General features: G+C 37.4%; 1 protein-coding gene across 3 annotated transcripts in view; it reads left to right on the top strand.

Moving 5' to 3' along the window:
• Positions 1 to 17,948, top strand: part of cplx2b (complexin 2b) — a 36,870-nt gene that overhangs the window by 7,618 nt on the left and 11,304 nt on the right. The window contains exons 1-2 of one of the 3 annotated variants that reach the window (XM_016455366.1): positions 13,888 to 13,997; positions 14,569 to 14,727. In XM_016455366.1, coding sequence (XP_016310852.1) covers positions 14,697 to 14,727 — 31 coding nt within the window. In that variant the 5' untranslated portion in view covers positions 13,888 to 13,997; positions 14,569 to 14,696. Of the gene's footprint in view, positions 1 to 13,887; positions 13,998 to 14,568; positions 14,728 to 17,948 lie in introns of those variants that run through there. The other 2 variants (XM_016455364.1, XM_016455365.1) reach the window with 2 other exon arrangements.

The following is a 17,948-nucleotide window of genomic DNA, read 5'->3' on the forward strand; positions in this document are numbered from 1 at the left end:
GTGAGTTCGTCTCTATTTCTTCGAGCCTAGCTGCATAAACTGCATATCAGGCATTTATGTAATACTCATTTATTTATGTAAATCTCATTTGTGCATTAATGGCTGTTATGTTAAATAAAGTTTACTAACTACAGTAAATCAAGTACCTGTGCACGCCGTTGTTGTCTCCTCTCCCCTCAGACCCCGTGGTGCAATGGCGATCCTGCGTGCAATTCTCAAAACATCCACAAGATGGCGGCGTTTATCGGTGAATCCGATATTACAAAACCGATATCCGATTATTGTAAAATGCTTAAATATCGGGAAAAATATCGGTAAATCAATATATCGGTCGATCTCTACCAGAAACCTCGGCGAGCACTAAGTACCAACTCTACCATAGCTGTGGTAGTTGCCCCAAGGAAAGCCTTGACGGCTGTCAGTGACATTATCCCCTCCGGCCAAGGGCCTGAGCTGCATACCCTAAACAACTTACCTGATAAGGGCTGGGCTGGGAAGCCCGAGCCTTGGGCAGAGTTCAAAGGCTTGCAATCAGAAGAAAGAGATTCCTTTGAGGGGATATGGCCAGGTGTCTAAAAAACCAAACCAGACCTTGGCCTGTCACCCAGGGGGCTACTGCCAGCTCTGAATGAGCTTGCTCAAAGAACTGGCTCGACAGATCGTTGGTAGCAACACCCTGCTCAGAAATGTATCAACAGGGAGCCCAAGGTGAAAACCAGGGCCTAAACCAACTCAGAGAAATGGAACAAGGCTGACACTGCGTAACCCTTACCATACAGGATTTTAGAAATTGCGCAGAATGCTTAGCATGCACACTCACCACAATGTGGATTTTAGAAAGTGCACAGAAGCACAGCGTGTGCACTTACCATAGCATGGATTTAGAAACACCGTTACTAAGGGGTAACCAAAACTGTCTGAAACGATTCACCGGTTCGACCATAAGGACAGTGTGACAGGGAGGTCCCGTGGGCCTTACCGTCTATCGAACTGCAGAGTAGAACTAAGAAGTGTTAGTGGCTGAGGCCACTCAACGCCTCAGTGAGAGGAGCTCTAGCTCAGAGAACGTGCATGATGGTTGAGAGGATGACTCAAATATCAGGAGACCCCTTGGGGCGAGACATGAGTAGTGTGTCCTGGCCGGGGCAGCTTCTCGAAGCAAACACCCAGCCAGGACATCAGGGAGCACATCACGAAGCATTATACTCAAAAAAATGCTGAACCCGAATGGAGGACCCACAGGTCCTGAGGTTGCAGTGTTATACTGCGGACCTGATCAGCTGAGGAGGCTCACGCAGAGGCCCAGCAACTTGGCTGCGTGGTCCAGTAAGCATGAAGCCAAAGATGCAGGGCTATCATCCAGCCTGGATCCAGTACCGACGGCTGAGCCACCATCACCACAATCGGTCAACGGCAAGAGGTTCTGACTTCAGCAGGGCAGGTGCTTGCAGAGGTCCTAACCCTAAAACAAAGTCAGAAAAACAGGAAGACAGGTCCAAGTAGCGTTGCGGAGAAAAGCTAGTTAGTGAATTCACATAAAACTAGCAATAGAGTCAATTAAAAGGATCGTACCCACCAACCACGGCTCCCGCGCATGACTCAAGCTCACAGATATAATCTGAAGACGAAGTCTGAAGAGCGCTTGGGTCTGGACCCTCAGTAGGTAGTTCTATGAGACATAGAAACTAACCAAAACATCATAGGTACAGCATGAGAGACTGCAATGCAAGCGCAGGAGGCTCCTACCTAAACTCGGTCAGGTGGGTGGTTTTAGGGGAATTAAGGGGAGGAAGATGAGAGCAGATGTTAATACCCTCAGAGGGAGGTGAGTAGATGTTTCAAGGTTTACTCTGGTCCGGATGAAGGCGTTGGGAACGCCTCATCCGGATCACCTCCCTCAAGTCTCGCCTCTAGCCCCAGAGGGCATGATATTCTACCACACCCAACTGTGGGTACAGGAGCACCAGCTCAGTTCAGGGCCAAGCATCAAGGAGGCTCACAAGCCAACACTTGAGCACAGAGAGTCATACAACCCTGAATGAAAGTAAAGGTTTCAGAAATGGGCTCCCGGAGTGCAGTATAATGTGGTTATCTGATAAGGACATGATATAAATCATCTGTCCAACAACTGCAGACAGATATCCACATTATACAATACCTATATAACCAGAAGGAATCACTGATAGGGAGATATTTTCCCATCAGATGCATTCCATGTTCTGCCCATCAACCGCGAATCGCGGGCAATGGGCAGACAATTCTCACCGCAACAGCAGCATGCATTCAGCTTCCGCGGGAGCTAAACACACTCCGCCCACGCGCTAGATTACCTCGGAAATCAAGCGAGAACGGAAACCGCTGCCGCGAATGCGTCGCTATTCCCGCGAGAGGCAAACACACTCATGCAAATGATATACAAACTCGGGTAAATGGTGAAGTACTCACCTCCCCCTTAGTAGTCCCGCGAATGCATCAGTCCGCGAATGCATCACGATGAGCACAAGCCGTCTCCTCGTGAGTCGAGCGTGTTCAATTCATGCTTATCTCTCACAAGAAATAAGCAATGAATGCAGAGCGCATTCAACTCCCTCGAGAGCTGAACGCACTTGCTCTTCACCACACACACACAACACGTGAGCCGTTGTGAAACTGCGGGTATCAGAGCAAAGCTTCTGGCGAGAGAACATGCACTCCTAGTCATGCTTAGCTTATCGCTAAACAAACGGTCAGTGAAGACGAAGAAGAGGATGACGTGTTCTCCCGGCGCCCTTTTATACTGTGATCGCGCCGGGTAATGACGTCATAGGCCAGGGATCCTCAAATCTGGCCCACGAGATCCACTTTCCTGCAGAGTTTAGCTCTAACCCTAATCAAACACACGTGAGCATGCTAATCAATTGCTGTGTCCCAATTCATAGGCTACATCCTTCGAAGTGCACATTTGAAGGCCGATTGCGTCATGCCAGCGCGACGAAGGCTGTCCCAATTCAAAGCCCGCTTCCTACGAAGGCTGCGTTTGAAGGCCGATTGCGTCACGGCGGCGCGACGAAGACCGTCCCAATCAATTCAGGCTTCAGTTATTTTCGTTTTCATTAACACGTAACATATATGGCAGCTCTCTTCTCGCACCGTTGCCACGCGACAGGAGCATTAATCGGGAACACCTGCTGGCGCAATCAGGAAATTCTGCGAAGGCTAGACTCGGAGCGTCCTTCGAAGGCCGTGTCAGCCGCATCCTTCGGAGGACCCGTCCTCCGAAGGATGCGGTCTTTGAATTGGGACACAGCTAATGTCTTCAGGATCATTAGAAAATCACAGGTAGGTGAGTTTGATCAGGGTTGGAGCTAAACTCTGCAGCGCATTGGCCCTCCAGGGCAAGATTTGAGGAACCCTGTCATAGGCTGTCGCCGGCCAATGTTATTGTCATGTTTAGATGTATGCTTCAGACACCGGTCACGCTAAAGGCGTTCACCATAGCGACCTCTAGAGGACGCAGTTCTAAGTTCCCTCAGAAGGGAACATGATGATTTGCTTTCCTGTTTTGTTGGCATGTTGGCAAAGCCTAAAGAGATACATTTCTGTCCAATTAGAAATAATCAGATATTTATGATCCCATAGTGACTTAGACTTAGCTCGGTGACATTGTCAAATGTGTAAGTATAAAAAGTAAATCATGCACGTACAAAAATCCTGTTAAATTCACAGTAAAAAAACAAACAAAAAAAAACTAGCAGCTGTGGTTGTAAAAATAATGTGACAATGTTTCTGTTATTATTGAATGCCTACTGTTTATATTTGACCACTTTTTTAGTTAGGTTTAATTTAGCGATATTATGTTAATATCTATTTGACAGTGTCATTATAGTTATCTAAAACAAAACAAAAACCATCAAAAATAGGAAAATATCTAAAACTGAAATAAAAATGAATAAAAACTGTAACATAAAAAACAGTGGCTAATAAAAATGGACAAAAACACAACAAAATAACTACTTTAAGTAAAATTAAAATGGCAATAGGAAAACTAAATATAAAAATAAAAGTATTTTACATTAAAATGACATGTAATGAAAAGTTAAATGTTTATACTGTAAATGGTAATGCAATTTTTTATTTTTTATTTTAATTTTTTGGGGATTTTTGCATGTTTCCTTTAACATTTCTGCTGTTTCATCGATTGCTTTTACTGTTTAAACTTTGCTTAAAAGCCTTAATACACTGTTTAATCACCACTATGAAAACTTAACAAAATGGTGTGACAGCACCATTTTTTTTAAAGGCATAATTAACTGCTGGCAAGATGGGGTTTTAATAAAATGTGACTGTTTGCACAGTAGAAACATAGACCATTTTCACATGAAAACTGGTTTTCTGAGTCTGAAAAAAATATTGCTTGCTTCCATGATAGATCATGATGAACCTTTGAGGATGCCTTTTCATCCAGCTCTGTGGCATTGCATGTATTTTACAGTGTTTGTGTAATATAGCACCGCACCTGCAGCTCAGGACACATGTAGGATGCTCTGCACTAGATCTGTGTATCATTGTGCTAATAAATGCCGATCCCCGGCAAAATGGTTCCAGGCACGGTGTAATAATATACATGCTGAGAATGAACAGATTGCTTTCCTGCTCCTGTGTGTTGGGATGGATCTGTATAGTATTGTAGCCAGGCCCCATGCAACAAATTGAATCTCATCGTGAATGGTGCTTTTCTGTCAGAATGGCTTTGTAAACCAAGCAGAGCTGCTCTGAGTTTAACCTAATTACCCTTCATGCCCTGCCTTCCTGTTTCCCTCCCACAAACTCCCACATCTTCTCTTGTGCGGGAAGTGTATCAGTTCCTTATTTACTTTCCAGACGTATCTACAGTGTTCGGTTTGCTGTAACAGTTGCATGATCAGTGCTTTTATCTTTTATGTTATGACTATTAAGCAAAATTATGGCAATCTGGTTGATAAACAAAATATGGTTTAAAGATTTTGCGCTGGCAGACTTCCAGGCTCCAGATTGTGTGCATGGTTTCATACTTCTTCTACATGATAATTTGTCATATTCACTGTAGTAATAATTGAAACACAAAGTGGTTTGGCAAACTCAGCAGAAATGTCACAGAATAAATGTAACTGCTCTACGACTTACCATTGGCATCATGGACATGCAACTCAACCGAAAAATATTGCTCATCTTCATTTCAGGCTTGTCTTTTAGGCTGCAAATGTCAAAAACTATTAAGAGTTAATATATTTTTCATTTTTAACAGTTTAACTCAGCCGGACATGTTTTTTTTAATCATGTTTTATCGTCATCTTGAAATATTTTCAATTATTTTAGTCTGAAACAGTGGTTATTGGTTATTTGTAATGGTGTAAACATTTCATAAATGCCTAAAAACATTTTGTAAATGTCAGGCATGTTTATTACCCTCAGGTAAATGTTATTCTTGCAACTTTTTTAATTAAATACAGGAAAACATTCTCATTTTAGAGTACACAAAATAAGTGGGACTCACTACTCACCCTTTATTTTCTCTGTAATGTGGTATAGCAGAACCCCTGTCCTAAACAAAATTTTGCAAAATGGCTAGCTGGTTAGAATAAAAGCAATTTCCCTTATTTTGTGTATTTTATTTTATATATGCATAAATAATACTGGTCTATAAAAGGTCTGAAAGCACTCAAGCTATATGTAATGCAATATATAGGCTATATATAGCTGATATTTGACAAAATTGCTAAATTTTGAGTGTGATATTGCATTTATAGGCTATAGTTGAATAAACAAACAGTTAATATTCAGTAACTCACAATATTTTCTGTAACATTGTCTGTATTTCGCCCACCAACGAAAACAGTTACAACCACAGTAGTGGTGTTTCGCTCCTGAATCAATCAGTGTTTGATTCAGGAGTAGGGATGCACCGAATATTCGGCAACCGAAATTATTCGGCCAAAAATAGCAAAAAAATCTCTTTCGGTGTTCGGCCGAATAAGCGAAAAGGCAGAATAATATGTACCGAACAATGACGAGCGCGATCAAATAGAGGCATGTGCTAATGCAGCAAACATATCGGCAGTGTGAAAGTATTTAAAACTATCAGAGAAAGACGCCGAAATCATTACAAGCACGAAGCACAGACAGCGAGAGACTGTTTAGTGCTGCATCACACGTCTCCGATGAGAAGAAGAGGTGGCTAATGCTGGTGGTTAGGTTACTGTATGATGATTGAAATCGCGAAATGACCTTTAAACGATTAGTAAATCAACTGCAGAATGTTATAACAAAAACTTGTTACTCTTCAGTTGCTCAGTAACATTTTTGTTAATTTTTTTAAAGGCATGTGACAATGTGATACGTGCGACAAACATCTTCCCAAATTCGTAATGAGAATCATTTATAAATCTGCATGCTGTTGTCAACAAAAAGAAGCACTGAGACCTTCCTGCGGGTTTCTGCCAAAGTAAAAGCCAAGAAAAAGCAACAACTCCATCAACATTCATAAATGATAGTATTGTAATTTTACTGTCGTTCTGTAAAATAAAATAAAAAAGTAAGACAATAATAATGATAATAATAATTACCCTACAACAGCTCTATTAATACATTTATTATAACATTCACACATAGTGTTCAAATTGGGATCTGTAATATACTCTAATGTTTTAAAAGAAGTATTTTCTGCTCAGCAACTTATTCATTTTAAAGGGGTCCTATGATGCTGCTAATTATTTTGTGTATTTGGTGTAATGAAATGTGTTTATGCGGTTTAAGGTTCAAAAAACACATTATTTTAATATGTACCGAACAATGACTAACGCGATCAAATAGAGGCGCGCACTAATGCAACAAGCAGTGTGAACGTATTTAAAACTATAAGAGAAAGACGCAGAAATCATTACAAGCACGAAGCACCGACAGCGAGAGACTGTTTAGTGCTGCACTCCGATGAGTGGTTAGGTTACTGTATGATGATTGAAATCGCGAAATGACCTTTAAACGATTAGTAAATCAACTGCAGAATGTTATAACAAAAACTTGTTACTCTTCAGTTGCTCAGTAACATTTTTGTTAATTTTTTTAAAGGCATGTGACAATGTGATACGTGCGACAAACATCTTCCCAAATTCGTAATGAGAATCATTTATAAATCTGCATGCTGTTGTCAACAAAAAGAAGCACTGAGACCTTCCTGCGGGTTTCTGCCAAAGTAAAAGCCAAGAAAAAGCAACAACTCCATCAACATTCATAAATGATAGTATTGTAATTTTACTGTCGTTCTGTAAAATAAAATAAAAAAGTAAGACAATAATAATGATAATAATAATTACCCTACAACAGCTCTATTAATACATTTATTATAACATTCACACATAGTGTTCAAATTGGGATCTGTAATATACTCTAATGTTTTAAAAGAAGTATTTTCTGCTCAGCAACTTATTCATTTTAAAGGGGTCCTATGATGCTGCTAATTATTTTGTGTATTTGGTGTAATGAAATGTGTTTATGCGGTTTAAGGTTCAAAAAACACATTATTTTCCACATACTGTACATTATTCTTTCTCCTCTATGCCCCCAGTGTTTCATTTTGTTTGGCTTCGGCCAAGAATCTTCATTTCGGTGCATCCCTATTCAGGAGTTTGATTCAGTGTTTGAGAAATGATTCAATGATTCACTCATTTGTTTCGTTCTTGAATGAATAAGTGTGTTTTTGAATTAATTAGTTGGATGAATGATTCAATAAATCACTCATTAAGACACCCACTTGTCGCCACCTACTGGCATAACAATGTAACCTTCTGAAAGAGTCAGCGAAAAAAAAGCACCACCAGGTATAGAGAGATTACTTGATTTACTTGAAAAAAATTATCATCACTAGTAGCCCATGTTTTACAGATTGCAAATAAACCTGCAAATGGTGTGTAGAGTTATGAAAAGTATGGCATGCACACAAAAAGTAGCTATACTTTGGGCTTTCTGGAATGAACAAACACCGAAAAGCGGAATGATACAATCTGTCAAGGAACAAGAAAGGATGCTGAAAATGACTGAACATGCTGATATTTCCTCAAGGTTCTGATGCTATTTTCTCTCCCTTTTGCTTTCAAGGCTTCTCTGTGGATAAGAAACTGCTGGTCAGAAAGGTTTTAGAGTTTTAATGTGTTTTAAAGTCGTGTAGTTGCCTTGAAGCTGAAAGCTCTAGGAATTTGTGGGGAAAGTCAGGAATCTTTCCTTGTCCATATCTATTGATTTGAACTGGCCCCAGGCGTCTTTTACCTGACTCATTAAGTATCTACCACCAGATAAATTCACAGTTATTTACTTTATGCAACAAGCTGTCCATGCAAATCAATTGATTTTATGGTGCTCAGATAAGAAATGTGCGAAAAAATATCTCACGTAACTGCTTTGCTGTGATTTGGCTGAAGTGTTTTCTCGCGAGGCATTTTCTCGCGAGGTTTCTCATAATTGCTTTTCTGATTTATAGGCATTTTATTGCTGGTTGTACTAAAGTCCACACAAAAACCCATAAAACGTATCTGTTATTTTTTACCAAAGACTTCAGAGTGGTTCCCTATGCATGTGGAAAAAACATGTTTCTATTCATGCCTTATCATGTTGCATAATTATGTAAGTGTTAAAGCCTTTAATAGGAAGATTAATAATTTCATGCCTGGTTGGGCAAAGTCTCAGTTAGCGCCATCCATGCTTTAAGCAGCTATGTTGTTTTCCTGAGACCTCTGATTTAAAAAAAATATATCACAGTATTTAGTGCGGTAAGCATCTCAAATTAATTGTCACATTATCACAACATCACTTTGTGCCATACATCACTGCTCTTCTGTTTAGGAAATCAAATGCCTTGCGGTGATCTTGTTGTTTGCTACTAAAGTAGCGCTTACGTAAGGATCCAGTAATAGCTCAGAAAGTATATGGTCTCTGCTCTTCTTCCTTATCTTTAGTGTTATACAACTATCCTATGTGCAATCTTGTGTGCTTTAAAGGGGTCCTATTATGCTCTTTTACAAAGTCTTGATTTTGTTTTGGGGGTGTACTAGAACTGGCTCTCATACTAGGTTGTTCGAAAAACACATTATTTTTCACATATTTTACATTATTACAACACCTCTCTCCCCAGTCTGGCATGACCGGCTCAAATAGTTCCCTGTATCAAATGAAGGCCCGCCTTCTGAAATACGAAATGTGCTGTGATTGGTTAGCTGGGCCAATGTGTGTTGTGATTGGTTAGCTGGGCCAGTGTGTGCTGTGATTGGTTAGCTGGGCCAGTGTGTGCTGTGATTGGTTAGCTGGGCCACTTTGCAGATCTTTTTTATGCTCAAACAGCAACATTACAGACTAACTAAAGTTGAAAAAGTGAAAAAGCATAATAGGACCCCTTTAAGATCTAAAGGAGTTTCATAATAAAAGACAGTGTTGCCAAGTCCATGTTTTTGCTGCAAAATTAGACTACTTCTATACTGCTGCTGTGGGTTGGTGTTTATTTATTTATTTATTTTTTTAGTTCTCTGTCCCCCTGGAATGCGATTTTAAAGCAATTTTGATAGCCATTTCCCACTGGAGCATGATTGATCTAGTTTCGGCCATGAATAGGCTGGTTTTGTTATGCAGACTTGGCAACCCTGATTTTCAGTTTCAGTTTATGCTTTCATTTGGCAAAAACTGTAACCTTGAGGCTTTCTTTCTAATCCCATTATATCATTGTAGAAGCTCAAAGATGGATTAGATGCACCAATCAATCAGAACGTCGCTTCTCCTTGACATCTTCCCACCATTGTAGTGCATTGTGAGATTTCAGATGACATATCCTTTTGCTGTCTCGTTTTTACAAATCTTCATTCTCCACATTCGGATGTCAGATTATCATATAATTTACATTTACACTGAGCTGGATGGAATGTGGTTTTATCGGAGATGACAGAAAAATATTTATAATTAGATGCAAAGCAATGCTTGATAATGCTAATCATTCAAAGCAAATGGTTATTGCACCACATCTTTTTTCAGTCTCTCAAGTCATTACTACGGTGGCCGAGAAGTGCTAAACAAATCACAATTCTGAAAACAAAATAACAAATTACAAACGCAAATGCAAGTCTAAAAAACAAAATAACAATTCAGAAAGCACAACAACAATTCAGAAAACATTATAACAAGTCAGAAAACACAACGACAAATTCGAAAACAAAATAACAAGTCAGAAAACACAACGACAAATCAGACAAACCGGAAGAGGTAGGTATAGTTTGAGACAGCGCCATTGGTTTGGGATTACTCACCGCTGACTGGACGAGACATCTGTCAATCAACGTATACAGGAAGAACCAGCCGAAGAACAGCAGAGTCGTGGTAGAAAGTTCGGAGATGGTATTAAAGTAGCTCAGTTTAAATGTATTGTATGAATTGCCCTGACTATGGAATAAAAATGCGGAGTGTATATTTACATTTAGTTAAAAGTGGCTGTAAACCATCAGCTCCGGTGGCACAGATGGATAGGTGCGTGCCCTTGGCTTTTTGACGCGATCGACCCGGGTTCGATCCCGTCTTTTGTTTTTTAGACTTGCATTTGCGTTTGTAATTGGTTATTTTGTTTTCAGAATTGTGATTTGTTTTGCACTTCTCGTCCACCGTACATTACTCAAGTGAAAACACTCTGAAGACAGTTTAATGGAAGCATTTATGTATGAAACACTGGCAAGACTCAGCTACAGTACATCAATACTGTGTGTTGATGTGGTAGAGGTTTTTGTAGGCAGGTTGAATTGAACTGGTAAATGGCTCACAAACTCAACCTCAAGGTCGCAGAAGGACGCTTTATGTTATGCTAATCAGACCTGGCGGGTGTTGGCACAGTCCTATTTTGACTTGAGAAAAGAAGGTCAGCCACTGCATGTAGGGATGGGTCAGGATGACTAGTTTGATTTAAAATTAGAACTCTAATTCTAAGAATTCTTGATTTAGAATTTTTGTTTTAGCTTTAATACTTTTCTTAAAATTTTTCTTACAATCTACTGATTTTTTGTACTTAAAAGGTGATTTTAATCTTAAGGAACCACACTGAAAAAAAAAAAGATTATTGTAGCTTGGTAAAACAGGTTTAGTAATAATAATAACTATTGCATGGTGGAGCTTTAAAGAGGACAAATATATGGAATTTTAGCATTCCATACTGTTTTGCTCTCAATCATCTGCTTTAAAGCAGCATAAATGCACTGCCTACAACGATACATTTCATAACTGTTGGTCTTCATTGAGCACAAATATTCTTTTTTTTACCCATAATACTTAGGGTTCCCTTTCAGTCAGTCACGTTCGACATTACGTCAGTCGTGACTGACGAATTGGGATCTCGCCCGAGAGCCCAATCACCTTCGAGTGTTAACTAAACAAGCCAATGACAGTTGGCGTGTGTGTTTCGCCACGCGCACCCCGCAGCGCGGGTATAAAAGGAGAGCGCGTGCAAACGCACATCAGCTTTTCGCTTCGGAGCCGAGCCTTCTAGTAAGACAAATCTCCGCGAGTGTTTTGAAAAACAGCTGGCGTTGGTGTTACGACGTGTCAGCGGGGGTTGCCATCCAGGCTGCTGAGGATGTGGTCGTCTCCTGGCTTCATCTGACGGTCACGATCGATGTGTCTCGTGCTTGGGCTTTCAGCCTGCTGAGGCAGCGCTCGTGGATGAGTCATGTTCTCATTGCGGGAACAACCCCTAAAATCAGTTTTTATTTGGTTAGTTTATTTGATTTTCTGACGTGACAAATTGATGATGAAGAGAAATTATATATAAAATACTGTAGTAGATAAAATAAAGTAGTAGAAGAACACATTTCAAAATTTTAAACAATACATTTTATAATTATTGCATTTCAAATGACTGTGCGCACAGGATGTGCCTGTTAGTATATAATACTTAGGTCTGTTTTTTTTCGGTTTTTATATTTTAAATTAATATATTATTTTTTTTTTTTTTAAATTATGTATATATTAAAACATATAAAAACATGCATAACAACCAGGAATAGATGACAATTTGAAGAGATAATTTTTTCTTCACTGTAAAATATGAAAATATTTTTCTTAACATTTTTCTTACAATCTACTGATTTTATTATTTTTATTTATTTATTTATCTATTTATTTATTTATTTATTTTAATTTCAGTATTTACTTATTACACACTACATTGGTAAAGCAATGTTTAAGTAATAATGATAAATATTTTTCATGGTGGTGAAAGGGGATGAATTAAAGGGGATGAAATTATAGAAGGTTTGGAGAGATTTTTGTGACATTCTGTTTTCTCTTTATCTATAGACCTAGATTTAAAGCAAACAGTATGGCAACACAATAATTTAATTATATAACCCTTTATAATCCATAATAACATTTATTAACAACTTATTTCATATTTTCTCTAAACCTTCTTGTATATTAAGACAGGCACCTGCAATTCTGCCCAAAAAATGAGAATAATTAGCAATTGTCGCTAATTGGCCTGATTAGCTAAGCCCTCAAAACATTTTTAGTTTTACATTTTAACATTTTTATTTAGTGGTACAGTATTGCACGATTTGTAGATTATATTTAATAGTTTACACTTTGCAAACACGTTTGCAATTAGTTTTTAAAAGGTAACATTACATTCTTAAGGACTCTATTTCTTTTCAGGAGCACTAGTGCTCCTAATTAAAAAATTAGGAACACGATCGATCTGATCAATGACAGAAATGAACCTTCCCATTATAAGGCGATATTTGACTCCTCAAAGGTTTTTATTTTATTTTTATTTTTTTACTTTTTTTAAATGACATTTTTCTAACTTTATTAAATGTATGTCATCTTTTGTGCCAACAAATTTAGATTTATAAACTTGTATCAAAAATACAATTAAACATTAAATTCAATTAAAATAATAAGATACAATCAGGAAGAATAAGTTACCAGTCAAATGAAATCAGCATCAACAATTCATCTTTGCAAGGCACAGAAGAGCTCAAATGTGGCATTAAGGAATATTTACAGATTTTTGACAAGACTCAGAGGTGGCATTAATGCATTTCATAATAACAATGTTATGAGATTAATGTTTTAAATATAAAGTTTTGAATATAGAAATTAAATAATGAAATGATTTAAATTTAAAAATGAAACTGTATCCGCCAGTAGGTGGCAGCAAGTCACTGTCTTTGTCACTGAATCATTCATTCAGTCGATTCGTTCAAACGGCTGATTCATTTAGGAACGAAGCAAGTGAGTCTCTTTATGAATGGGTCATTGAATCATTGACTCACCTAGATTTGTTCAAAGTGCAGATTCATTCATAAACAAAACAGCGCTGTGTTTGCATGGAGATGCGCAGCGGCTCAGCTATGGTTTTGTTTGGAACTACTTTCGTTGACGAAATAAAGCACAATCAGACAACAGTGTTCCGAAAATATGTCACTTAATATTAACTTTTGTATAAAATCAAAGATGTATAAAACTGTTGTATAAATTAAATTTCACATTTGCAAACTCCCTTTATAACCCCCCACTCCCCATTTCCAGCCCTGTATATATATATATATATATATATATATATATATATAAACAGAAGTGTAGGTGTATATACAGTAATATTACTATAGGGAGAATACATGAAAAAGACGTATAAAAGTAAAGAATTGTTTGAAAAGCTATTGTATACTTCAGGCAAACCAAAACATGCAGTAATTGGGGCAATCCGTCCTTTAAATTTAGCAGAAAAAACTTTTTTAAAAAACATTTTACTGAAGGGAGATGGAAAGATGAGGGGAGGAGTGTGGGCGAGTATGAATGAAGCTACTGAAGCGACAGACAGACAGAGAGAGAGAGAGACAGAGAGAGGTGGATTATCAGGACGCACTGAGTGTCTGTCATGTTCCAGCTATTCAAGCATGTAGTTTTCTTTAACATTCAGTTAGGAATCCTTCAAGCAGAACAAATTGCAAGTCAGTAAGCTCGTAAGTGGAAGCAGACTTAAGTAAATGCATAATTGGAACTAGTTACAAACACGTAATTCCAGTTTGTTTAATGTTTCTTTTATTAATCTACCTGCAGTTCTTTAGTCTTGTGTCTCGTCTCTTTAGAGGTGTTTGGCTGCCATGTAGGGTTCTGATTTGTTTTTTGTTGTGCAAATTGGGAGTTTTCAGTATCCAAAGTCTCAATGAAGCTCTTGGCAGCTTTGTAAAGCTGACAGATTTTGTGCATGTATTATGTCTCAAACATGTCATGGCCAAACCTGACAAACCATCTCTTGTGTGTCTGCTGAAAGTATTTCAAATTAAATCAAGCTTTTATAGAGGTTCAGAGGACTTCTTGAGATGAAATCCACAATAAATGTTTTGACATTTCCACTTAATGTCACAGTGTAGCTGGAAATGTTCAATGTGTTCCTGTAAGCAATAATTACTTGGTCTTTGAGTTTTCAGAAATTATTGTGAATTTGATGGAGGAGGTTGTATTGACACTGTAGTGATCAGTATTATCTAACTGAACTGTCAATAATTCTGATTTACGTCCCTCTTTTCCCAGCAGGTGTGAAGGATTCATCAGGACACATGAGACTGACACACTGTGGTGGACCGACAGAATCAGGATCACAGCTGGTATAAATGCAACTTTCTCTTTAGCTGGAAGAGGACCTCATATCTGAGTGCATCATGGATTTTGTGATGAAGCAAGCGCTGGGCGGTAAGTGTCATGTTATCAACCATTAAAAGGCATTTTGCATAACACATATTTCTACAAAGATGTACCGTATATGAATTAGTCTCAATTCTTAATGTCAGCTTGGTCAAGGCCAATTTAGATTGTATTGATTCTGTATGTAGTATTTATTTGGTTAGTGCTATTTTAGTATCATTAAGATACTATTATGTTTTTTATTAAAAATAAAATGTTTTGAATGTTTTCCATTTTCACTTTTAGTTAAAGTTTTTGTAATTTAGTTGTGTGTTTTAGCCATTTTTATTATTATTATTATTTAATTATGTCTATGTAGTTTTTAAATGTTTATTTCAATTTTAAATCAATCAAGTTACACTAAATGAAAATAAGAAATGTTGATGAGTTTTTTTAATATATTTTATTTTGGTTCAGTTAACATTTATTTTTATTTCATGTAACGACATGTTTTTTATGGTTTTAGTTTTATTTGTTAACTGTTTGACAGGTGTCAGAAATTGATGATGAGTTTTTTCTTCAATGTAAAATTAAAATAATTGTTTAAAGGGGTCATATGATGTTGCTAAAAAGAACATTATTTTGTGTATTTGGTGTAATGCAATGTGTTTATGCGGTTTAAGGTTAAAAAAACATTATTTTCCACATACTGTACATTATTGTTTCTCCTCTATGCCTTTCTGAAACGCGTCGATTTTTACAAAGCTCATCGTTCTGAAAAGCGAGGTGTGCTCTGATTGGCCAGCTATCCAGTGCGTTGTGATTGGCCGGATACCTCAAGCGTGACGGAAATGTTACGCCCCTACCATACTGTGATGCTGTGTCTCCCGGCACGACGAGACAAAAACTATAAAACCCATTATAAACGAGGCATTTGTTGCAAAGTTGGAACTGCCCCACTTTATAGAACAGCCTTTGAGCACAGACCCATTGTAGGCTACACTGCAGGTTCAGGAAACAGTCCTCCATAAAATGCATCACACAGCGCCACACACTGCGTGCTTGAGTGAGCGGAGGCCGGCGGGCTTGCGGCAACCACATGTATAAGTTAATTTAGATGTTACAAAATATATTAAAACAATTATAAATAATATCTAGGTCTGTTTTTTTTTTTTATTAATATATAATCTGGTTTTTATATTATATTTACTATATATGCATGTGTGCGTGCGAGTGTTTTAATAAGAATTTTCACTTGCATAATAGCATGTAACCAAGAAATTGATTTTAATAGAGATTTTTACTGTAAAATGTGATATTGTGCAGTTAAAATAGTTGATTAAACAAAAACAACAATATTTTTTGGTAATTAAATAATTAAGACATTACAATTGTTTTAAAAGTATTTAGTAGTAATTATACCAGTTAATTTAAATGGCACCACATTGTAATTGGGTGCAAGACAGTAAGTCAGCAATATGTTTTTGAAATTCATACATTTTTAGCAATAACAAAGAAAAGTGCTTATTGATCTGTGTATAGTTTTACTTTATTTGACATGCTGTTTGTATATGTTATAGATTTGCCCCATCCTATAATCATAAGTTTGTCTAAAGGTCACTATGCCCCTAAATCAATTTCATGATTTGGTTTCATCAGCTGAGTGACTATGGGCAATAAAACGAAATGTATTTCTCCCGTCAATTCCCATGAGTGGGCCAGATGTAGCAGATTGCACTGTGACCACACAATGACCTTCTGCACGAGGTGTCTTTAAGAAACACAGATTGTCTTTTCACCGCACATCGTATTTTACACAATTCCTTTGCTGTTCCGCATGGATGAGGCCGAGACGTCGGATCGAGACTGAATTGTGAAACATAAAATGAAATATGAAAGAAATGTGCCATGCGGCACTTTTAATATATATATATATATATATATATATATATATAAAAAGCTTTGATATGTAAATGTGACCTGAATTTGATCCCAACCTTTAAAAATATTTATCAAATGTGATTTTTTTCCCCCCTTTGTTTGGAGCATAGATCTTATAAACTAACATGGCTTAAATTCTGCTTCGTAGCTCTGAGGTAATGGAGCATGATTTACTCACGAAAATCATCCATTATTTAACAGACTTTCCCTAGCCTGATTTTCTCAACCCTTGCAAATTATTCAGAAGCATATAGAATTTCTTCAAGTTCCCACAGAGAAGACTCCGCGTTCAACAGCCTGTAAAAAACAACCTTTATGTTTGTTGTCTGTGTGAAAGACTTTTATTAAATAAAGATGGAAAACAGAAAACGGGAATAAAATGTAATAACAAATGTTGTGCTTCAGAACAGCCCTGCTTATTAACTCTGTCAAAAGCCGTCAGCATTTTTGATCCATCTTCACAAAATTTTCATGGCATTTTGTTGTATGAATATCTGAACATGCAATATGTCAAAAGAAAGAACCTCTGCTTTTAAAGGTGACATATCATGAAAATCTGACTTTTCCAGGTTTTAAGTGCTATAATCAGGTCCCCGGTGCATCTACCAACCAAGGAAACGTGATAAAGATTAACCCAGTAACTTTGTTTTGGTAAGCCTTTTTTTGCAAGCATCTGAGAAAACGAGCGCGTCATATCAGAAGTTTAAACTAATATGGTTTAAACGCATGATTTCAGTGCGATAGACATGATAATCAGCATTTTCATATGATATAATAAATGATCTGTGGAGTATTTTGAGCTAAAACTTCACAGACACATTCTGGGGCAACCTGAGTTTTGAGCTAAAACTTCACAGACACATTCTGGGGAAACCTGAGACTTATATTACATATTGTAAAAAGGGGCATAATATGTCTCCTTTAAAGGCACAATACGTAAGATTTTCGTAAAAAAATATATCAAAAAACTACTTACACAGTGTGATATATTTCATGCAGTTGTGTATTTACATTATCCCAAAAGTTCCCAAGGATTTGTAAAGCCAGAGAAATTCCAATTTTAAATAATGACTCGTCCCTGGTCATTGTCGCCTGCTGCTGTACAGTTAAACTAAATCCATTACGGCTGTCGTGAATAAAATGAAAATGAAATGAAAAGTGTTGACCACAGCATTAAATTTAGATCTGCTCAATGTTGCGCCATGATTTTTTTACGAGTTTTTACAGTGTTGCACATTATAATATTATATTATATATACATATTATATATATGCTCTTTTGTTTATTTTGATTGCTTCCATTGTCCTCATTTGTAAGTCGCTTTGGATAAACGCGTCTGTTAAATGACT

Source organism: Sinocyclocheilus anshuiensis, unplaced genomic scaffold (assembly GCF_001515605.1).
Source record: "Sinocyclocheilus anshuiensis isolate Anshui unplaced genomic scaffold, SAMN03320099.WGS_v1.1 scaffold235, whole genome shotgun sequence".
In the NCBI taxonomy this organism is placed as follows: domain Eukaryota; kingdom Metazoa; phylum Chordata; class Actinopteri; order Cypriniformes; family Cyprinidae; genus Sinocyclocheilus; species Sinocyclocheilus anshuiensis.